At 42.5% G+C, this 24,734-nt stretch overlaps 1 protein-coding gene and 1 long non-coding RNA gene across 2 annotated transcripts; both read left to right on the top strand.

The window, feature by feature from the left end:
- Positions 1-217: 217 nt before the first annotated feature.
- LOC130392759 (desmocollin 2-like protein) lies at positions 218-3,682 on the top strand. The gene is made up of 4 exons (XM_056603264.1): positions 218-778; positions 1,049-1,191; positions 1,468-1,689; positions 3,357-3,682. Exons 1-4 carry the CDS (start codon positions 519-521, stop codon positions 3,680-3,682), a joined length of 951 nt encoding a protein of 316 aa, XP_056459239.1. The 5' UTR covers positions 218-518.
- A 16,290-nt stretch (positions 3,683-19,972) lies between these two features.
- On the top strand, positions 19,973-24,353 carry LOC130393844 (uncharacterized). Its single transcript, XR_008897165.1, has 3 exons — positions 19,973-21,192; positions 21,940-22,057; positions 23,136-24,353. It is a non-coding gene; the product is annotated as an uncharacterized LOC130393844 (long non-coding RNA).
- The last annotated feature ends 381 nt before the right edge of the window (positions 24,354-24,734 follow it).

The following is a 24,734-nucleotide window of genomic DNA, read 5'->3' as shown; positions in this document are numbered from 1 at the left end:
GCTTTGAGTTACATTTCATAAAAGTGTGTGTGTGTGTGTGTGTGTGTGTGTGTGGTGTGTGTGTGTGTGTTGTGTGTGGTGTGTGTGTGTGGGTGTGTGTGTGTGTGGTGTGTGTGTGTGTGGTGTGTGGTGTGTGTGTGCAGCATAGCTCATCATGCAGGGAGATGAGATGGCCACCAGGGTGTAATAGCTAGACTGTTATTATTAGCAATTCTCCAGTGTGATTGCAGGGGCTTGGTGCTAAATCTCTCACATAGACACAGCTAGCATTTCCGTGTTGAGTTGACCTCACATGACCATTTCATATTTTCATGCAATTCTTATTCTGGTAATAGTTTACAATCTTGGGATTTGAGTCACTTGGCAGACTTTTTCATTTCGCCTATCTTTTTATTTAGTATTTTATTTTATGCATTTATTCCTACAGATCCACTTTAATAATTACCCACTCAATAATATTATTAGAACACGTTATTTCAATATTTGGTGCAGAAACCTTTTCAGCTCTACCTCACCTTATGCCACGACAGCCTCTTGACTACGAGAAGGGCAGGTTGGTCGCATTGATAGTGTCTGCCCAGAACGAGGTTCCGCTAGTGAACAGCCTGACATCTTGGAACACCATCCCCGTGGAGTTGAGCGTGAGCGATGTGGACGAGGGCCCCGAGTTTTCCCCTCTCATCAAAGTGATCCGGGTGAAGGAGAACACTCCCATCGGAACTATTCTTGGCTCCTACATGGCTTTGGACCCAGAGACCAGGAGCAACACCGGCATCAGGTACGTTTTGGAGATACAGACATGTGACATGCAGGGATGGAATAAAATAATAATAACGATGAATTAGTTATTGCTTTGTGTAGTGGTTTTCAAGTTATGACCCGTCCCCTACCCGTGCTTTGTATTGCTTCTTATGGTTTTGTGTGTGTGTGTGTGTGTGTGTGTGTGGTGTGTGTGTGTGTGTGTGTGTGTGTGTGTGTGTGTGTGGTGTGTGTGTGTGTGTGTGTGTGTGTGTGTGTGTGTGTGCGCGCGGCGCGCGCATGAATTTAGATACCTCAAGGTGTCAGACCCTGGCTCCTGGCTGAGTGTGGGTGAGGAAACAGGGGAGCTGAAGGTCACCAACCTCATAGACCTTGAGTCTGACCTGGTGACCAATGCAATGTACAACATCACCGTCAATGCTGTTGACCCGAGTGAGTGCTGGAAAAGTCTTCTCTCTCACGACATGCGGATGGTAGAAGTAATGTACTTAAGAAAATACACTTTGGGTTGAGTTTATAAACATCAGGAATCTGGCATCTTCTACCAGCACGGTGGTTATAGAAGATTATTTTGTATAAAATTGAACTTGTCAAATGTGGTTTACATTGAAAACCAGAAATAAATATTTGAACAGGCCCATTAAAAATAAAACGTGTAGGGTTTTATGGTATGTAACCGATTGTAATCCTCACCACTTTGTGTCTCAGGTTCCAAGTCAGGTATGGGCATGATTACTCTGCTGATTGAGGACACTAATGACAATATACCTGTGCCGGACGATCGGGTTCTCGTGCTGTGTGAGGAGGAAGGAAAGAGGGGTTCAGTTACCGTGATGGCACACGATCCAGACCTATTGCCTTACTCCAGTCCCTATGACTTCCAACTCTCTGGAGAGTCGCCGAAAAAATGGAGGCTGAGAGATGCCCAGAGTGAGTACAATGAAATAAACACATGATTTACTGAATTTCTTCAATTAACTTTCAATGCATTTGAAATGATTGTGCAAGCACGCACGTAGTATAATAGGGTGGAGCCAAAGCCGTATCCGGTATTTGGCAAAGCACAATTAGTGGGAATATTTATTTCATACAAATCATTTATTAGAAGTTTTATTTTTTAGGAAGAAAATAAATAACCCAAACTCCCTGTGTTTCTCATACCTGTGAGCATGGTGGGTAGTTCATATATAGTATATTTTATATCTTATATTGTTATATTATTTGTGCTCTGCCTACTCCTACATGACACAGGAAGCCAGAAGAGTGGAGGGTAGATAGAGCAGAGCAGGCTTATTCAAATATAATAAAATCTAAAAAAGAAACGGTCCATATAATTAGTTTTTGATGTTTTATTTTTAGTTTTCAGAGGTAGTTTATAATAATGTTACTTCTCTTTGGTTTTCCTGTCTGAACTGGCAATATGTGAAGCAGACTTTGTTGGGTATTTTGGCAGGGAGATTAGAAGGTTAGCTTTGTTCTGGCAGTGTAGATAGTTCACCTACAGGCTGGGCTCACTGCTCAGTCAGCCTGCTTGCATTTGCCTGTTAGCCCTTTTTTGTTTGTTTATATTCTGTTCGTTATACAATTATTTTCTTTTTTGATTATGTTCATGGTTTCATGTTTATTTGCTGGGTTTAGGAAAACCATAAACCAATATTACATTTAAAGGTAGGATAGGCGGCACCTTGCAATGATTGGACAAAACCTTGCCCTTTCCTACCATTAGTGCCGTATTTATGAAATTAGTTTTATTTGAAAACACTTCATTATCACTTACTAAGACACTTATATTAACGGGTAATTGATTTTGTTTCTTCTTCCCAAAATAAGAAGAATAAACAAAAACATGATTATGTCACCTTAGTTACACCTATTTCGACCATATTAAATACAAATACAAATCGTTTTTGCCTAGCCTCAAAAAACAAATACAATACTGGGGTCTCTGCACATCCCACACATATATATGTTTGCATATATCTATACACACACACACCCACACACACACACCACACACACACACCACACACAACAACACCAACACACACACACACACACACACACACACACACCCACACACACACACACACTTATGCCCATCCTCTGCCTCTTTCTTCTCGTGAACTTTTTCATACATTTAGTTTCCATTCTTTATTTTTCACTCTTTTACCCTATTCAGGTAGTAGTTTTGGTTCTTCGCCATATGTCTTTCAAAATGCACATTATGTTTAGCTCTCATCATCCTGGCCTTTAAACTCCCTCTCCACCACCTAACTTCTCTCATTAGACCAGCAATCTAAATAATCTAAACTAATAAGAGGAGTTGAGTGTCTGCCTGCGGTGTATCCAGCCGGACAGCCTCAGTTCAGTGTGTTACCCATTTATACGTTCTCTCAGAGATGCCACCATGTCAAGGCTGAAATTGGCAGTGTTTGTTTTGTATCTGCGGAGGGGGGCTTTACACCCTACTTTGGCGATGAATCAATTGAGGTATTCCTACACCAGACTTCTATTATCTGTATGATTCTCCTCCCTCTTGAGGTTGCCTGGAAATATCCACTTCTAGAGACCCTACTGTCTTCCTTTTCTCCCTCCAGACATCTCTGTGGTGCTGGAGCAGGCCGTGGACATGCCGCGGGGGAACTACGAGGTGGAAATGCGCATCGCAGACCTCCAGGACAAGGGCGACGTCCAGGTGGTGAACGTGAAAGTTTGTCGGTGCTTGGGGGGACAGTGTGTTGCCGCTCACGAGTTCGGTCGGAACGATGGGAGCGTGGGGCACTTTGGCCCTGCTACTTGCTCTGGCCAGCTGCTCCTGCTCTGTGAGTGTGACGGAATAACACGCATGTCATCAGACAATATGGACACAACTTCCCTCCATCACTACACTACGAAACCAATACTAGGAGTTCTAAACTACTAAACCAATACGGGCTTTCTATAGTCTAAACCAATGAGTGGACTTTCGTTACTAGTTAACCAATACTAGGAATTTCTATAATGTTAACCAATACAAGGACATTCCTGCACAAATGGATACGCACAGCTTTCTGACATGCGGCATGTTTTGGCGTGCTCCAAAGTAGCTTCAGGGCAACAGTTTATCTAGCAAAACCAATCATATCCCGATGCTAGTAAAATAAAGCCTTTAGGGTTAGAGTTTTTTACATATAAACCCATAATGGTCTGACAGAACATTTTGTATATGCTCATCTTCAAAACAAATGATTTACATACCAATCATACTTGTGTATCACGTTTGTTTTTTTAATCGGGGGGCTTAAAATGCAATAGTAAGAGCCATTGATTCATGGATTTATAGTAGGGTATCTAAGGGGCTACTCAATAAATTAACTTATTATCCACTACACCATACACTTATTCTAAAAGGTCCCCAAACACACTTTTGGGGGAGTTTTTACAGCTAGTATATGTATAGATATACAAAATATTAACTGCATATATATATATTAACTGCATCCACACTCACTGTTCCTCTCTACCATGTAGGCCTCCTTTTTGTGGTTGTCTGCAACTCAAGGGGAGAGAAGATGTACATAGATGATTCCAGCGGAGGCATGCTTCTGCACTCACAACACAGAAGCTCCAGGCGAGGAAGTGGTGAGTATGCATCTTACCCCAAAGGCACAGCATTTACAACTAGCTTAACCATCTTAGGGCATGGATGGATGACGGGTGCAGCAACACATGAACATCGAAAATGTGTTGTTCGTGGGCGCCTCTTCGCCCGCATTTTCATAAGATGCAGGCATCTGGGAGACGCTTAACTTTCATTTTTGGGGCAGAGCTTTATTGCTGTTCAGGCTTTCGCTATCCAATCAGATTGGGGCTGTTGTATGTGACAACTGAGCTGTAAAAGGAATCTTTATCCAACTAGCATATACATTTTTCATGTATAAATTAACATTGGATGTAGATGGAAGGTTTTTTATCATGTCTTGTCTGAACCAATGGTCTGAATGTTACGAAATAACAACATTATCACAAAACCTCTTGCTATCTCTATGCAAAAACATGGCTTCTCTTTTCCTCAATAGAAATCAGCTAATCTGCTCATGATTCCTCCTGTGGGGGGGTTGGATGTGATCGACCAATCCGCCAAGGAGACGGGGCTACTGGACAAGAACCGGAATGTGTCCTGCAGGTGACATGAGTGGGATGACTCAACAAACCATGGCCAGCAGCAGGTGTAGCCAGTCCAGTCGCCAGGACTTCATGTCTAACTCGGTGCATCATCAGAACAGTGTTCTACACCTCAGGGGGACAGTACCGGGGCAGCGGCCAACTACTCAGACTCACTGTACCAAAAGCAGGCCAACCACTCCCTGTTCAACACCTGGGACACCAACAAGCTGTACCTGGACGAGGTATTTCTCTACCTACTTTGTTTAAGTATAACGAGAAACAACCATTTACATTTTTTACTTAACATTCAGGGCATTTAGCAGGTACAATGCTAAGTACTATCTATTTTATAAGTGCAAGGATGTACAATATACAATAAGTGCATACATTAATTGCTAGGACGTGCAACATACAATAAGTCTGTAAGTGCCTTGAGGGCAGTGTCGGGGAGGGATGGGGGGGGGTGGGGCACTAAAACAGCAGGAATAAGACCCTTTTGTGTGTTTGCGTTGCGTGTATGTGTGTGTATACACGTACACGCTTGTAAATTGTATTCATTTATGCAAAGTAAGCATTGTCACTCTTCTGCCCTGCAGAAGCTGGACTACTTTGGTGGGGAGATGGAGGTGTGTCACACGCTCGACTCACCTCACGCTTACCACTATGAGGGCGAGGGATCGGCCGCTGGCTCGGTAGGCTGCTGCAGTGAAATAGGCGACCAAGACGGCCTGGACTTCCTAGACTCACTTGGGCCAAAGTTTAAGACGTTGGCCAATATCTGCCTCAGCAAAGAGTCCAGGGAATGACTGACCTCCGAGCATTCAAAATTGTTATCGTTGCAGAAAATGGAAATTAATCAGCGTGATGTTTGTACTAAAGCACCTTAAGGTATATTGACTTAAAGGCGCAGCAGGTTAGGTATAAGAGCTATCATTTGAGTGTAATTTGTCAGAAATGCCATTGTTGTCTGTCAGTTATTAGTTTGTGCTATGTGAGAATATCTGTTCCACTTGACTGAGACTGCTTCTGTATGAGACCATTTTGATTTCAGAACGGTTAATTTCTGTCCAATCAGGGTATTTCTTCCCTGACTGGTTTGGGTAACAATCTTGCCTTTTAATCAAAAGTGTATGGATGCGATACTTACTTACTCAATGTGGATAATTGAAGGGGGGGGAATCGTTTTTATGGGAAGTGAAGTCACTGTGTGTTGGGTGTATGTATGTTTTTTGATGATAGCGAGTTCTGAAGAACAACTACTTCGGTATATCGTGTGATACCATAAAATACAAGCCATCTCTGAAAACCATCATGTAAAAAAGTAGTTAATTTATACCAACTACCAATTTCCCATTTCTCTTTGGCTTGTTAATTTGACTGTTTTGATTCTTTACTGTAAAGCTGTAAACATTGGAATTGTAATCAGGAATATTAACTTAAGTAGATGTGTAGATGTCATGATTTTTTAAGTAACTTTTTTACTAAACAAACTCAATGTATTAATGGCCAAAAAAGTGGTTAATAAAGCTAAAAGTTTTTGAACATTTGCAAACAGATGTTGATCCAAATCACATGTGTTCTTCAGTTAAATTAATTTATAGGTCCAGTCTAAGTAATTGTCCCGTCAAGATATTATTGTCACAATACAAATCAGAGACCACAGCACACATGCCTCCTGCTGGTGGGAAAGAACACTGTTTATAAAGTGGAGGTATTTTAAAGGAGACATATTATAGTATTTTCCCAACAAGTAAACATAGTATTTGAGTTCTAGAAAACATGTTTTTGAAGCTGTTTGCTGGAAATAGCTTTTAGGGAAGAAAATCTCGCCTATCGCTATTCCCCTCTGTTTCAGTCCCTTCAGAATGCACTGTTTCTGGTGTCTGTAGCTTTAATGCAAATGATCTTTTGCCCATTGACCAATGAGCTGTCAGACTGAACCACAGCATGGAGAAGGGAATGTTGCGTTTGCGGACTCCTGGAGCTCTATTCTGTATCAAAATCATATAATATAATAATAATATTATATATGGGTATTTATTAGTGGTGGGCCGATATCGGCGTTAACGGCTGCGTTAACGCAAAACTTTTATCGGGCGATAAAAAAATATCGCCGTTAATCTATTTTCAAAGTTGGGTTGGGAGCTGGGCATAGGCGTCACTTACGCTGGACGCGCCCCCACCAGTTTTCGTCAAGAATCATTTTGTACCCACCACTCGAGTGGAATTATTGTAACGTGAGGGTTCGATATGTGATGGTGGATCACTCTTTATGAGAATAAACAGCAGGGAGACGGTCGGATGACTTTCTCAAGCGGTACTTTACTTTACTTTTCAACTCACAACCACAACACTTCCTTGTTCGGACCCATCACGTGACTGAACTAACAAATCAGAAGCTAGAATTTAGACTGAGGTAAACGTGAGGGAATCAGAGAGGCAGATTCAACAGAATATCCTGACTGTGTTAATGTGAACATGTAAATATGAAAGTAATAATTGTGCAACATAAATATGTAAATGATTAACTGACTTAACATTTTAAATACATTTCTACAAATTAACTCCAATATCAATTATATTAATTTATTCTACAACTTTAATATTTAACTTCTAAACCTTACATTATTATGGATTATTACACGGCTCTTCTCAATGCTGTAGACTGCTCCTTTCCCTTGCATGGCCCCTTCCCAACGTTCAGCTGTCAATTATTTTTGTTTATAATCAGTTCACTTGCATGGGCACTTCACAACTTCCGGCTGTGAATTATATTTGATAATTCACCATTGCCAAGTATAATTGACCGCTGTCAAGTTAAACAAACAGATTTCTTGCTGTTTGCCAAAAAATAATCTATGCCCACCACTAGTATTTATATAATATTATATCTAATATCACGGCCAAAAGCTATGTGCGCCTCGGATGATATTATGAATCATAAAGACGCGTCTGACGTCTCTGGCACGAGTAAAGACTCGTAGTGGGGATGTCTCGGCCATGGTTGAGAGGAATTGGGGGAAAGGAACTTTGGCCTTGACTCTGAAGTCCATGAACCGCGACATGGAGTAGAAAGGGATTGTACTCCGCAACCCGGTATCACGCGATTGCGTGCTCATGCGCACGAACGTTAATCTATTGAAGCGTGTTCCAGAGTACGATAGTCCGACTTTTTGCGTGCTACACAGAACGAAATGTAAACCAATGCTTTCTGAATGGGAGTGTTGTCAGACAATGAACGTGCTCCACAAAACGCTAACAGAGAGAGAGAAAGAGAGAGAGGGAGGGACAGAGAGAGAGAGAGAGAGAGAGAGAGAGAGAGAGAGAGAGAGAGAGAGCGAGAGAGAGGCTTCAGAAAGGGTGTGCGCAGATAGTAGGCCTACATTGCACCCTAGTTATGTTTATGCCAAAACCACAAATGCTATATGTATATATATATATATATTGCCTAATTATATATATTGCCTATATATATGTATAGGCTATATATATAATTAGGCTATAATTATATTATTTAGCGTGTAATGAGACAATCTATAGCCAAATTGTCGAAGATGCCCGAGAATCTCCAGGGATATCAGCATGGGAAATCGGCGAATCAGAACCATGAACCAATAAAAAAAGACGTAATCTCAAGCGGGAGAGAACGTTTGGGGCGCTGGTTTGTGTCACGTAAGTACAGTGCCGTGTTCCAATACCCGTACTGTCCGTACTTACTAGCCAAAATTTGAGTACGCAGTACGTTCCAATTCAGATCCGGCGAAAAGAAGTACGGTATACTTCAAGGACCCGGATGCCTCACTCAAAACGGGCTAATCGTGAAGTGTGGATCGAAGGACACTCCCCGTACTCAACGGCAGCCATCTTAGCTACGTAGCGAAAGAGGCGGAGTCAGGCTGAGCCAAAGTCGGCGCATTTCCCACATTAATAGAGTCATTTTGTAGTTTTTATAGCTTTTTATAGCTGCTAGGCGTAAAGAGTTCACCGTTCAAAGCGGGATGTTTATTGCGGGGGAGGAGCCACGGCGGCAAACGTGATCGTAATTTCCGGTTAGTGCACCACGGAGTACTCGATTTGGAACAGCACTCACATCTGAAAAATTAACGTAGTAGACAGTGCGGATAGTATACTTCCTTTAAGTATACTCATGGAAGTACGGGTATGGTCTCACGAAAATACGTGACACTGTCACGTTATTTAATCTATTGAAACGTGATCAGGGACACGTAGGCCTATTTTCTAAATTTTGTATTTCAATTGGAAGTAGGCTATTAGTCGTGTAACTAAGCATGACTTCCAAACTAAGGTTCTGTCCGGGAGCGTTCTCCCTAATGTCCCTTATCCGTACAGATCATTCATTGTTGAAAATTGTCTGTGATAACTAACAAATTACAGCTTTTGGCCACCCGTTTCTACTTAAAATTGTCTGTGATAACTAACAATACGACAGCTTTTGGCCACCCGTTTCTACTTTCACCTTTGATGCTGAGAAATTGTGACAATACACGGATATATTAAATGCAGGTGCGCTGCTCTGTAGGCAAACAGAGGAAGGAAAAAAGGGTAGCTGCTTCATCTGTTCTTTTTAGAATTGTATGTCTTGATGTTTATTTTATCTAGCCATCTACTCTCTTGTTTTTGGCTATGTGAATGAACGTCCGCGTCGATGCCTCGATCGCAAGTCCAGTATCGCGAGCGGACGTTGCCATGACATCTAGAAATCATACCGTATTTAATGGGTTGTAGTGAGTGTAACATAATTCACCTACAGTATTTTGTTATGTGTTGTTCTTTCAATTGTGTTGGGCATGTCGTTTACTATCTTGGTGTTTCAGGGATCGCTGTCCCTTTTAAGGATTACGAGCGTCTCATGACGTCAGAGCCCATGCGGGATTTGTTTACCTTCAGCACGTTTTGATTTCCTGGTTCTCTCTTACCAAATAAACGAGTCACACAACTGTGTGCTCAACGTGCGAAATTGTATCTCTCACTTATGGCAATTTCCACAGGGTTATCATTAATATTGATGTGTAGGGGTTGTTTATAACTCGTGAATAATATTGTTTAGACCACGGTCTGGGGGAATACTCTGATTCTGATTGGCTGCAGTGCGTGCATTAAAGGCCCACTATGCAACTTTTTTAGCCAAAATTACATTAAGTATGCAGGTTGAGAGTTAAGGTGCGGCCACACCAGACGCGTATCTCGCGTACTTCGCGTCTCAAATCGCCATTTTTTCCATAGGGAACCATTGGTTTAATACGCGTATTACGCGTTTCACGCGTATTAAGCGTATAAGCAACATTGTACGCGCGTATAGCGCGTATGTGGCGCGTATATTTACGCGCAATACGCGCTATACGCGCGTATATCGCGTACATTTCAAGAGTTCAAAAAATTGAACTTTTTACGCGAAGTACGCGAGATACGCGTCTGACGATAGCCGCGTTGCCCAATCAGCGTTGAGCTTGACCCGACGTCACTGGCAGAGAGTAGTGAGCTTGGACAGAAGCATACGGCCGACATCTTTCTTTATTCTGTGTGGAAATAGTAACATAGTTACGCCATTAAATGCTTTTATGGAAACATTTCTAGCGAGAAATGTGCATTTTACTTTCATAATGTTCGCTCGGTGAATGTGAAGGATGTTTGGTTTGATAGTTATGACGAAGAGGGAACGCTCCGTTCACTTGCATGGACAGAGTCTCTGGTTACTAAGCAACCTCAACGTCTTGGCGGACTATATATCTGCTGATCAACACTACGAATGCTGGAAACACACCAGACACACCATGTGAAGTTATTTAACCAGATTATTGTTATTTATATCCGAGATTATTTAATCTAACCCGATCTAAACTCTATCACCCAAACACGGCGGCGTTTGGGTTTCCTACCTCGGACTCCAGCGCAGTTTATCCTGGGGCAACACACACACACCACACACACACACACACACACACACACACACACACACACACACACACACACACACACACAGCCACGGCCGACAACTTTCTTTATTCTGGGTGGAAATAGTAACATAGTTACGCCATTAAATGCGTTTATGGAAACATTTTTAGCGAGAAATGTGCATTTTACTTTCGTAATGTTCGCTCGGTGAATGTGAAGGATGTTTGGTTTGATAGTTATGACGAAGAGGGAACGCTCCGTTCACTTGCATGGACATGGACTGGACTCATCTAGGCGAGTGACGTATGCGCGTATGGCGCGTATTGCGCGTATGTGACCATTTTTGACACAAAATGGTCAAGCAACATTTTACGCGCGTATCTCGCGTAAAAAGTACGCGAGATACGCGTCTGGTGTGGCCGCACCTTTATGCTGATGGTTCTGCATCCATTTCTGGGTCGATTGGTGGGTGTGTCATATTCCCATGTGGCCTCTACAGTGAAAAAGCGCATATGCAACTTGATGTGTTCGGACCGAGCGCTTCCGGATGTGACGCGGCGGAAGTATCCTCGAAAATGTAGTCAGATTGTAGTTTCGGAAATGCTTTACGGCACAGACACACACCCAAACATGGCACCGGCTAGATATGAACAGCCAGTTGCGAGGCAATTTGGCTTGATTTACCTTAATATAACAGGCTAGGAGTCATTGCGATGGTTCCATTATACATTTTTGTTCGATTGTTTCAACTCCCCCTTGCGCATCTTGGCGGAGAAAATGAATATGTTTCTGCCGGCGACCCGCTGCCCACTCTCGCGGGAGTCTCGGGTCTCGCGAAGTAACGAATTGCTTTGCGGCACAGACCCCCAAACACGGAACCGGCTCGATATAAACACAAGTAACTAAGGGATTGTTACATTCATCATAGATCAGCCGACTAAAAAGAGACAGAGAAACCCAATGTCGGAGGAACAGAAGAAGAGAATGGGGAGACTGACCGACAGAGAGGCCAGACACGAGTAAACGTTGGGCAAGCTTTTCAGGAATAGCGTGAACTGAAAGAAAATGAAGACTTCAAATCAGACTCCGACTTGGCCGTGTTGCTTTTGAAATTGAAAGTACCCTTGAGTGAACTTTGTCCTCGTGGTATTCTTGATGTTGATAGTCTCTGTACAAATGTGTTTGCTCAACCATTTTGTTGTGAGCCCTGTAAAAATTGTTTTCTCGACCGTTTTGTTGTGAGCCCTGTATGTTTCTAGCTTGCTTGGTTGCAGCCATATAAACACCTTTGTTTCCATTGGTGTTTTGCTGTTCATCTGTCTCGTCCCCCAGATACAGACTGCATCCCCGAATCCAGGTTCTTGTTTATTTAAATTATTATGTTGGCCAACACTCTCACACTGATTGTTCTGTTCAACCTAAGATAAAACAATTATAATCTAGGATATAAATTCTCCCCGTCAACTATAAAAAGGATGGCTTTATGTTTATTGCAATACAAATACACCATTTAAAAAATGTATAACCTTGCCTACACTTTATGAACATTTACTTCGGACATGGCTCCACGCATTCGCCGGCTTCTTTGAAAAAAAAAATGCACATGGCTCGCGTAGAAGTGCATGGGGAAGGGTCGTCAACGAGTTGTTACGACAGTGTTGTAAAATATCTACTACGAAGCTGTAGGGGGCGCTGTGTAGAGAAATGTGCGTGCCAAAACCAAGAAAACAGCGAAGAAATTCCCGAAGTTGCATAGTGGGCCTTTAACTCCTGATATAGCCCTACAGACACCTGCTAAGTAGTTCCAGTCAGTGTTTAGATTCTCTGCCCGAGCCCGACGCGGGCCGGGTCGGGCCGATAATTCCCACCACTATACTCGGGCCGGGCCTTTGATCGAGCTTTTTTATTTTTATTTTACCATTGGTTTATTGGCCTAATCTGAGGAGAAATCTATGCCATGAACAGAAATATTATAGGCCTTTATTACACGGGTCTTCTCAATGCCGTGGAACGCTCCGTTCATGGGTAGTAGTCCGGTGACTTGTCTATCCCAGCGTCTTCCGTTGCTAAGCGACGTCACCGTCTTTGCGGACAAATTATTTCTCTGCTGATCAACACTACGAATGGCCAAAAGACTTGTATCCCCCCCCCTTAAATAAATACTATGGCAGAATTATTATTATTATTATTATTATTCTCATTCAACTTGAACATGTGTTTTTACAGTAGAATGGTGGAGGGATGACGTATGTTGGCCAACCCGGAAGTGAGCGTCGCCCTGGATTCCCTCGACAAAAAGCCAACGGGTTTTGCCATTGGATTTTGGATTATTGCTGAAACATTTGCATCTTTGAAGCACCTCCTCAAAAACTGAAAATAAATAAATAGATAAAAATAACCGTGCTCCAAAGAACGAAATGTAAACCAATGCATTCTGAATGGGAGTGTTTCTCTGATTTTTCCATGCTACACAGAACGAAATGTAAACCCATGCAAATAAAGACTTCATGGTCATAATAATTTAAATATCATTAATATCCTGAGTGTGTAGAGTGGTATTCAATTTCTTTCAACGGGGCTGCATCCAGTCACTTGACCGTTATGGTTGCTATGGTGGTTGCTATCGACCGGCCCCTCTAATCCTTACATGGCTCTAAAAACCACGCGGCAAAGGAGCTGCCGTCCATTGTGTTGTTTTTGTCGTAAACTAGGGTCCGATGGTTAGAGAAAAGGCAGATATTCCAAGGTATCTTTAAAAGGCAGCTTGGATGTTTTTATTTTCTGCAGTTTAGACTTCTACTATAACCTATTTTGGACCTATTTTTATTAAATAAATATTTGTGAGATGTACTTCTCCTGAGTTTGCTTCCTATTTATGTCGAGTATACACCCCTACTGTCCACAAGCATCGCCCCCCGCTCCCCATATGGATTTGGAGAATTGTTGCCACGTCCCAGTGGTGGAGGTATCATATATATGAAAGAGGGCATTCAATTATACTATAATGATCAATTAGGAGGCCGAAGCCCTAAAGGAAGTGATGCAATAGGTGACTGAGGGTCAACATTTGAGACCCCCTTTTATCAAAGGGGGTCTCAAATGATGCATACGCTTCAACTTGTGGCTCCAGCCCTACAGGAAATGACTCAGCAAGTGCTCCATCTCGTTGCACCTGCACCCAGCGGCTCGCTTGCAAGATTTTGGCCTGAAGTTCTTCCCAGACCTAAACCCTAGCCATCCAACATGCATATCTGAGAATCAGGCCTCTCTTTAATAAGGACAAAAAGTTATGAGAGAAATACACATTAACTTTTTGTTATCTCATAAGCGGCGTGGTGCCGGCTCCTTTTGACCTTTTGACCCCAGACTTCAAAAACGTGGCCACAGGCCAGCTGTGTCTACACACCTTAAGCCACAAATGTACACCTCCATCCCACAAAAAATGGGGACTAGAAACTAACCTCTGTCTTATCTACATTTACTTTATTGTTGGAGGTCACGCCCCTTTTCCGGCCTTTTCGAGATAGCCAGGGATACTTAAATGTTTACACACATTGAAAATTTGAATACCTTATTCTAGGGCCCAACTGGGACCCCCGCACCGAAACTTGGCCCGGTCGGACACCGAGGGCAGGAAGGGGAGGCCCTTCCTGCCTGAAACTTGGCCCAGTCGGACCCAGAGTGCAGGAAGGTGGGGCCTGGACTTTCATAATCTTCGCTTGGTGAATGTGAAGGATGTTTGGTCGGATGTTATGACGAAGAATCATAATGTGAATGGGAATATTCTATAAATGTCTTGATATCATCTTTCGTCTCAACACTTCTGCTGCAGCCGCTTAAAGTCTCACTCCGAGAACCTTAAAATATGAATCAATCCATTAGAAGTATGAAAATATCTTCCCGGTGGCGTAACGGAGCAAACAAGGTGTGCTTTGACATCTACGTTTCGAGACGATTGCAACCGTACCACACATGATCATATTTGAATATGTTTCGGGGTAGTAATTAGCAGTCGATTTTGGAGGCCTTTATCAATAATGACCAGCTATAGATTTGCTTCCCGATGGAGATTTCTGACAAATTACATGTTATTTAGCATCTACACGTTAAGATGAGTCCAATGAGATCAAGCTCGCCCTCTTGCTACACCGAGATCATGTCCTAGACCTAGGTGTACCATGTAAAATACATGTTACCACCCGCATGCTTGGTGTCATTGGACTCAGCTCAACGTGTAGATGCTTAATAACATGTCATTTGTCACAAATTTCTATCGGGAAGCAAATCAATAGCTGCTCATTATTGATAAAGGCCTCCAATTTCGACAGCTAATTACTACCATTAAACATGTTCGAATATGCTCATGTGTGGCACCGTAGCAATCACCTGGAAGCTTAGATGTTGAAGGACACCTTGTTCGACCTCTTACGCCACCGGGAAGATATTTACATACTTCTGATTGACTAATGAATTGATTCAGCTATTCCCCCAGAAGTCTGGGGTCAAAAGGTCAATAGGAGCCGGCACCACGCCGCTTATGAGATAACAAAAGTTCATGTGTATTTCTCTCATAACTTTTTGTCATTATTAAAGAGAGGCCTGATTCTCAGATATGCATGTTGGATGGCTAGGGTGTAGGTCTGGGAAGAACTTCAGGCCAAAATCTTGCAAGCGAGCCGCTGGGTGCAGGTGCAACAAGATGGAGCACTTGCTGAGTCATTTCCTGTAGGGCTGGAGCCACAGGTTGAAGCGTGTCCTGTGAGACCCCCTTTGATAAAAGGGGTTCTCAAATATTGCATCATTTCCTTTAGGGCTTCGGCCTCCTAATTTATCATTATAGTATAATTGAATGCCCTCTTTCATATATATGATACCTCCACCACTGGGACGTGGCAACAGTTCTCCAAATCCATATGGGGAGGGGGGAGGGATGCTTGTGGATAGTAGGGGTGTATACTCGACATAAATAGGAAGCAAACTCAGGAGAAGTACATCTCACAAATATTTATTTCATAAATTGTTTCAAATGACCCTGCCTCGTTAAATCAATGAGCTTGGTGTTTTGCTTTCCAAAATAGGTTACAGTAGAAGTCTAAACTGCAGAAAATAAAAACATCCAAGCTGCCTTTTAAGGATACCTTGGAATATCTGCCTATTTTCTAACCATCGGACCCTAGTTTACGACAAAAACAACACAATGGACGGCAGCTCCTTTGCCGCGTGGTTTTTAGAGCCATGTAAGGATTAGAGGGGGCGGTCGATAGCAACCACCATAGCAACCATAACGGTCAAGTGACTGGATGCAGCCCCGTTAAAATAAATTGAATACCAACATACACACTCAGGATATTAATGATATTTAAATTATTATGACCATGAATCTATTTATTTATTTTCAGTTTTTGAGGAGGTGCTTCAAAGATGCAAATGTTTCAGCAATAATCCAAAATCCAATGGCAAAACCCGTTGGCTTTTTGTCGAGGGAATCCAGGGCGCTCACTTCCGGGTTGGCCAACATACGTCATCCCTCCACCACTCTACTGTAAAAACACATGTTCAAGTTGAATGAGAATAATAATAATAATAATAATAATTCTGCCATAGTATTTATTTAAGGGGGGGGGGGGGGATACAAGTCTTTTGGCCATTCGTAGTGTTGATCAGCAGAGAAATAATATTTCTGTTCATGGCATAGATTTCTCCTCAGATTAGGCCAATAAACCAATGGTAAAATAAAAATAAAAACGCTCGATCAAAGGCCCGGCCCGAGTTTAGTGGTGGAAAATATCGGCCCGACCCGGCCCGCGTCGGGCTCGGGCTCGGGCAGAGAATCTAAACACTGACTGGAACTACTTAGCAGGTGTCTGTAGGGCTATATCAGGAGTTAATGCACGCACTGCAGCCAATCAGAATCAGAGTATTCCCCCAGACCGTGGTCTAAACAATATTATTCACGAGTTATAAACAACCCCTACACATCAATATTAATGATAACCCTGTGGAAATTGCCATAAGTGAGAGATACAATTTCGCACGTTGAGCACACAGTTGTGTGACTCGTTTATTTAGTAAGAGAAACAGGAAATCAAAACGTGCTGAATGTAAACAAATCCCGCATGGGCTCTGACGTCATGAGACGCTCGTAATCCTTAAAAAGGGACAGCGATCCCTGAACCACCAAGATAGTAAACGACATGCCCAACACAATTGAAAGAACAACACATAACAAAATACTGTAGGTGAATTTTGTTACACTCACTACAACCCATTAAATACGGTATGATTTCTAGATGTCATGGCAACGTCCGCTCGCGACACTGGACTTGCGATCGAGGCATCGACGCGGACGTTCATTCACATAGCCAAAAACAAGAGAGTATAGATGGCCAGATAAAATAAACATCAAGACATACAATTCTAAAAAGAACAGATGAAGCAGCTACCCTTTTTTCCTTCGCGGTTTGCCTACAGAGCAGCGCACCTGCATTTAATATATCCGCTTATTGTCACAATTTCTCAGCATCAAAGGTGAAAGTAGAAACGGGTGGCCAAAAGCTGTCGTATTGTTAGTTATCACAGACAATTTTAAGTAGAAACGGGTGGCCAAAAGCTGTCATTTGTTAGTTATCACAGACAATTTTCAACAATGAATGATCTGTACGGATAAGGGACATTAGGGAGAACGCTCCCGGACAGAACCTTATGTGGCAGCACGAGCTATGGAGTGATGCCCCTTTTCTTAAGGCAGTATCGGTAGCATTAATTATTGCCAGACAACGCCACCCTGGGAATTTCACTTTAAGTGGACTAGCACAAATGAAGGAAAGGCACTGAGGTCCGTTATGCAATGAGGCAGAGACGGCAGTTCGATCATACAAAAATACGTTTATTTATACAAAATGTCTGTTCTTAAAACTAGAGAATTACTCACTAAGGAGGGAAATTGGGTGCTGAGATCCAATCAGTGCTGAGACCTACTGTGAACACCTGCATCCAAAGGAAAGGGGGTCCCAGGAACACCACACGTAAAACAAATGAAAAATAAACCAAATGCAAACACAATACAAAAGGGACACCGTGACCAGGACACCAGTCCACCACCGTAGGCTCAGCACCTGAATTGAGGGGGATCGCAGAGCAACCAGTTAGAAAACATAATGGAAACAAAATAATAAGAGAAATTAATTAAATAAACAAAATCTATAATAAGTAAACACAAGGAGAAATCAGCAAAAACTCTTACATAACATACACACTTTAAAATGTAGTGGCACCAACTAAACAAAAGAGATAGCGACACAACAGGAAAAGGAACAAACTATCGCTAGCCGAATGAACGGCAAAGCGATCGGGTCCGAGCTGGCCCTGGCAAGGCGGTAATAACGTGGAGGCAAAGCAGCAGTGGTTTTTATAGGTGGATTGGCCGCCGCTGCGCCGCTACTGTCGGCCACCCAATCGGGCAGTCCCGGCCAACGTGGCGTGGAGCAGGGAACGGGACGCTATCCAAAAGCGACAGTTGGCGGCATCGGCTATGTATCGATGAGCAGCGCGCAGCCAGCAGCAACATCCAAGTGAGCCCTATCACTGCACAGAAGCGGAAATAGACGCACAGGAGCCAAGTGACCCAGCCTCCGGCAAGCAAGAGCCTGTCACCGCACGGAAGCGGAAATGGACGCCCAGGCGCAACGCGACCCAGCATAGGGCAAGCCATGGGGCAAGCAAGAGCCTGTCACCGCACGGAAGCGGAAATGGACGCCCAGGCGCAACGTGACCCAGCCTACGGCAAGCAAGAGACCGACAGGTGCTCTACGCCCGCCTTTATAGATAGTCTCCCACCGTGATTGGCTGGGACTGCCGCACAGCTGACAGTCACCATGACAACAAACTACATATAATAATAATAATAATAAATTGTATTTATAATGCACTTTATATTCAAGAATCTCAAAGTGCCACACTTAGTTTGGAAGTCATGCTTAGTGACACGACTAATAGCCTACTTCCAATTGAAATACAAAATTTAGAAAATAGGCCTACGTGTCCCTGATCACGTTTCAATAGATTAAATAACGTGACAGTGTCACGTATTTTCGTGAGACCATACCCGTACTTCCATGAGTATACTTAAAGGAAGTATACTATCCGCACTGTCTACTACGTTAATTTTTCAGATGTGAGTGCTGTTCCAAATCGAGTACTCCGTGGTGCACTAACCGGAAATTACGATCACGTTTGCCGCCGTGGCTCCTCCCCCGCAATAAACATCCCGCTTTGAACGGTGAACTCTTTACGCCTAGCAGCTATAAAAAGCTATAAAAACTACAAAATGACTCTATTAATGTGGGAAATGCGCCGACTTTGGCTCAGCCTGACTCCGCCTCTTTCGCTACGTAGCTAAGATGGCTGCCGTTGAGTACGGGGAGTGTCCTTCGATCCACACTTCACGATTAGCCCGTTTTGAGTACGGCATCCGGGTCCTTGAAGTATACTTCTTTTCGCCGGATCTGAATTGGAACGTACTGCGTACTCAAATTTTGGCTAGTAAGTACGGACAGTACGGGTATTGGAACACGGCACTGTACTTACGTGACACAAACCAGCACCCCAAACGTTCTCTCCCGCTTGAGATGACGTCTTTCTTTATAGGTTCATGGGTCTGATTCGCCGATTTCCCATGCTGATATCCCCGGAGATTCTCGGGCATCTTCAACAATTTGGCTATAGATTGTCTCATTACACGCTAAATAATATAATTATAGCCTAATTATATATATAGCCTATACATATATATAGGCAATATATATAATTAGGCTATATATATATATATACATATAGCATTTGTGGTTTTGGCATAAACATAACTAGGGTGCACAGTGCACTGTACTATCTGCGCACACCCTTTCTGAAGCCAGCTCTCTCTCGCTCTCTCTCTCTCTCGCTCTCTCTCTCTCTCTCTCTCTCTCTCTCTCTCTCTCTCTCTCTCTCTCTCTCTCTCTCTCTCTCTCTCTCTCTCTCTCTCTCTCTCTCTCTCTCTCTCTCTCTCTCTCTCTCTCTCTCTCTCTCTCTCTCTCTCTCTCTCTCTCGTAGCGTTTTGTTGAGCACGTTCATTGTCTGACAACACTCCCATTCAGAAAGCATTGGTTTACATTTCATTCTGTGTAGCACGCAAAAAGTCGGACTATCGTACTCTGGAACACGCTTCAATAGATTAACGTTCGTGCGCATGAGCACGCACACTCCGGGAGCTAAGGGGGGCCGGAGGGCTTCGACGGCGGCCAGAATGCTGTGTCCGGTGGGGGAAGCCGCCGAGCTACCCCCGCCGGACTGCCGCCGAAGCTTCGGCTGCAGTTCGGCAGCTCAACTTCCAGCAGTCGGTTGCACCAGCAGAACGTAAGGTCCAACTTAGGCTACGTTGAACGTAAATCACCCAAACGTTCGACTTTACACTCTACTAAAAAAATAGCAGTTGCACCAAGCAGATAGTTTCAACGTAACACTAAGTTATAACTTATCTTTTACACCTCCCCTCTAGCTGGTGTAAGTTCCATACTAACGATAAAGAACCGTTAAAAGAAAAAAAGGTAAAAAGATTTCAACACTAACGCAGGGTAAAGATGGCTATTCGTTTTGAGCAATGGGAAGAGGAGTTTCAATGCGATTTGCGCCGGGAACGGATTGTCCGTGACCGTATCGATCCATTTCTTTATTATGATGATGTTGAATTATATGCGCGATTTCGGTTTTGCCGGGCGGAATATTATATTTATTTATTTATTATAAAATCCGCCATCAAATAGCTTAACCTCACGCCTATACCGTCCAAGCAAATTTTAGAGAATAAATGACTGAAACTGTTTTGTTTGCCCTCTCATTTGGGTGTTAACGCGTCTTCACTCGGGTAAGGTGGACACTTGCCGGTATTTCCTGTTTACATTGTTATCTGTCAATGATTGGCTTGAAATTATCTAAACGTCATTAAAAGCGACACTAGTACCGTTTACGCACTACCAGTAACGTTACAACTTAAGTTATGGTGGTGCAACCAAAATTTAGAACACCTTTAGTTTGACACTAGCTACGTCGAGCGTAGGGTTACGGCGGACTTTACACCCGAACTTACGATCGGCTTTACGTTCTGCTGGTGCAACCGACTGCAGGAGTACAATCCCTTTCTTCTCCATGTCTCCTCCTCCGGACTGCTGCCCAAGCTTCAGCGGCAGTCCGACAGAGAAAGGGATTGTACTCCCGGAGCTTAGCTGTGCAGGGTTCCCGCCGAGTTCCCCCCGCCGGAGCTGCTCGTCTGCTGGTCCACAAAATCTTAGCTATGCTCTGTTTGGAGGGGAGTAGGGAAGTCAGGTAATATTCTCACTCAAGGTAATTATCTCACTCAAAAAATCATGTAGCGACTTTTTTCAAAGTTTGTATGCGTGTGGGAGCACCAGAGACCAAAAGCAACACCCCAAATCCCTGGAAAAGTGTTGTTTTCATAATATGTCCCCTTTAATATTTTACTGATGACAACAAATATGTTGTTGCTCGAAGGCCTCTGGCAGGAACTGAATAAGCTCCAGCTGAGAGGCAATGCATGAAATAAAGCTTTTTTTAGTGTTTTATTATCCCCAATACCTCCTATAATATTTTTTTCTGTGAAGTTCTAAACAAAGAATCACGGTGGCGCTGAGCATTCACCAAAAAAAAAAAAGTTTCACACCTTATGTAGCCGTTAGATCTGGATCTAGTAATTACGACATCAGAAACTCGTAATTATGAGAAAATATCTTGTATTTACGACATCAGGAATGGCCCCACTCCCACTACTTTGCTCAGTTGAGGCAATGCGCGTCCACAGAGATGTTAAATAACATTGGTATGCTTGATACTTACAATGTAGAGGCTAAATACTAATGGACATTTCAGTGACAGTATAGATAAGGTTTGTAGATAACAGTTTTACGAACAAAACTGCTTGCTTTTTTTTCCTTTTCTTTTTTTAAGTTGTGTTGCATTAGCTAACAGGCGAAGTAACATCAGCTGTTAGCTTCATGGTTAGCTCTAGTGTAGGTAGCTTAGCCAACAACGGAGTCTAACCTGTAGGCATATGACTTTCCCAATTGTAAACAGACGTGCACGCCACGGTAAAGAGATGACAGACCAAACACCATATGATGATGGTCTTTGGGATTTTCCACGAAGAAGAGGGGTTACTTAAGAAAACATTAACCAAATGCAAGAAGAAAAGGTAAGCTAAAATGTCTCTTTCTTTGCAAGAACACACCGACCGGAAGAATGCACCGTCCCACATTAAACACATTCCTTAATTAAAAGTATTTAACTATTATCATCTAAATGTTCACATGTATCAAAAGTAACATCAAAGTAAATTAGGCAATTGCAGTAAAAGTGTCCCTCAATCCTCAGTTTTTTAGTAGCCTATTCATTTATAGCCTATAGGAAATTTTCGAATTATCCTGATATAACTGCTATATTAGGCCTATATGTAGACTTATATTGCATTATATTGCTGTACATGTCAAAGGTTGAGGTAATATGAATTACTTGTATAGGCCTACTGTAGTTAAGGGTTATTTAATCCTTAAAATCATATTTTGTCTAACATTTGTCCTCTGAGTATCACGCATCTTTAATAACTCCACTTTCTATGTGCTCAGAAACAGTCCTGTTTATAACTTGGTGACAATGCATTTTCCAGCTAATCCAAGAGGGTTTTTTAATTGTTTATTTAGCTTGAAAAGTAAGATTATTTTCCTCACCCACAGAGAAATACTTAATCCTCTAGTTTATTACAAACGTTGATATAATGCAATATAAAGTGCAGATGAAACCGGTGTGTGCACAGATAGACACCAGGGGGTGCTAACGCACTTCCCCTTTTGACCTATAACTAGATAAAATAGGCCTTAGCCCTTTTTGCAAGACATTCTTTTCTATTTCCTCTTCTGTTTTAGTTTTTAAATTCGTACCATGGCACCAATTCTCAGTTAACAGTGTGTTGTTACTTCTAATGCCTGACAACTGCATTTTTATTCTAACCACAAAAGCCCTCTCTTCCCTTAGACAATTTAGCTTAGTAAATACAAAGTTTAAATAAATATTTTTAGTAAATGTGTAATACATAACTGTATATTACCTTGGATAAATATTTGTTGTTGGTAAAAATTGTGAAATCAAAATGTTGAATTTTTTTTTTTATTATTATTATTACAACAATGTATGTTATAGTATATAATCTGGTATGAACAGTGAGACAAACTGGCATTTGAAGATAGTTTTCGCTAATGTTTATTGTTTCTTCACAGATTGACATATCAGTCATCAGAGAATTGGAGGATGCTTCCCTTGCTTGCTATATACCACGTTATGGACGGTGATAGGATTTCTATGAAGCGCTACTGTCTGGACAAACAAAAAAAGAAACGATGACAGCAGACACTCAAGGATGTCCCTTCTTGAAAAACTGAGAAAGAAAATGAGGACAGCAACAGCAAGCCATGATGGGGCCTGGGCCTTCAAGAAGAGCAAAAAATCAAGCAATGATCGATCTAAAAATGCTAGAACGAGTTCAAGAGTTCAATTTAGTTGTGCTGGATCCATGAGGGAAAAACAAGTGAGAAAGCGTGGTGGTGGGGGCACCAGGGTACTTGATGTACCCAAGGATTTGACTAAAAAATACATTTTGTCTCATGCAAAATAACAGTTTTTTCCACAAGGTGACTCGAAAAAAGGAAAATGGGAAGTCTTCATTCACAATGTTTTTGACTTTAAAGAATCAGAACTTGATGAGAGAACTACTGTTGGTGAATTATACACACTGTCAAAATTTGGGATTTTAAGGTTTTACCTTAGCACAAAGTGTTAGACAGACATATCTGACACAGATGAGGACAGCATAGAGAGAGATGGTGACACTAAAGGAGAGCAGCAGAGAGAGACCGATTCTGATGGGGACCAGGAAAAGCCAGCTAGTATTGTATCACTCGCAGAAACATCTGGTATACAGCTGAAGACTCCACTGTTCATTCAGCTGCTGGTGAAGTTGTTGATCTTGCCTCTCAGTCTTATGATTCAGAGGTGTTCATCAGGGGCCTACCTGTTGTATCCTCTGCAGGGCAGCTGGATAACACTATTCCACTTTTCCTTTCCACAGAGGACATCCTCAGTGTTGCTTTTTCCACATCAACTCCTGTTTTAGGAGATTGTGCTGACCATGCTGTCCATTCAAGTGGTAATTCACACTATGATGCACTCTCGGAGATCCAGCTGGATGACGCTGTTCCAGTTTTAACTGCTGAGGAAGTCATCAACGTTTTCCACTACACATCAACTCCTTTCTCAGAGGACCATACTGACCAATCAGGTTTTGGAGCTATTTTATGTCACAATTAAACTTCACAGAGTAAATCTTTTTGATGAAATTATTTCTCAATTCAAGGATGAGTCAATTCTTAACTACTCTCTAGCTTTATTAATGAAAAAGGTGCAGATGCAGATAGTGTAGCAGGCCCAGGGACGCTGGAAGTAATTCACAGTTGGGGGGGCTGAGAAACGGGGGGGGGGGGGGACTTCAGTGATGGTTTCATTCCGTCTATACGAGCAGGTGTGCGCCTTTTGTGAATCAAATCATGCTTGTGACATTTATAGTCACAAGTAAAATGACAATAGCATAATAATAGTCTGATATATTTATGTATTTATTTCCACGGGGGTTTTTGCATTTCACATTCAGCCTCTCGCCACGCTGGAAGTGGGGGGGCTGGGGGGGCTGCAGCCCCCCCAGCCCCCCCACTTCCAGCGTCCATGACTCATTTGGTTAAATTATTATAGTTTGTTCATTATGAGCCAAGGGAGCAACCGTACTGTGTGGCCCCATCCAATCAGAATGCCCGGTGGGCTAGTTC

This window comes from Gadus chalcogrammus, chromosome 12 (genome assembly GCF_026213295.1).
Source record: "Gadus chalcogrammus isolate NIFS_2021 chromosome 12, NIFS_Gcha_1.0, whole genome shotgun sequence".
Lineage (NCBI taxonomy): Eukaryota > Metazoa > Chordata > Actinopteri > Gadiformes > Gadidae > Gadus > Gadus chalcogrammus.
The sequence above is the reverse complement of the archived record's forward strand: the minus strand, read 5'-3'. Positions and strand labels throughout refer to the sequence as shown.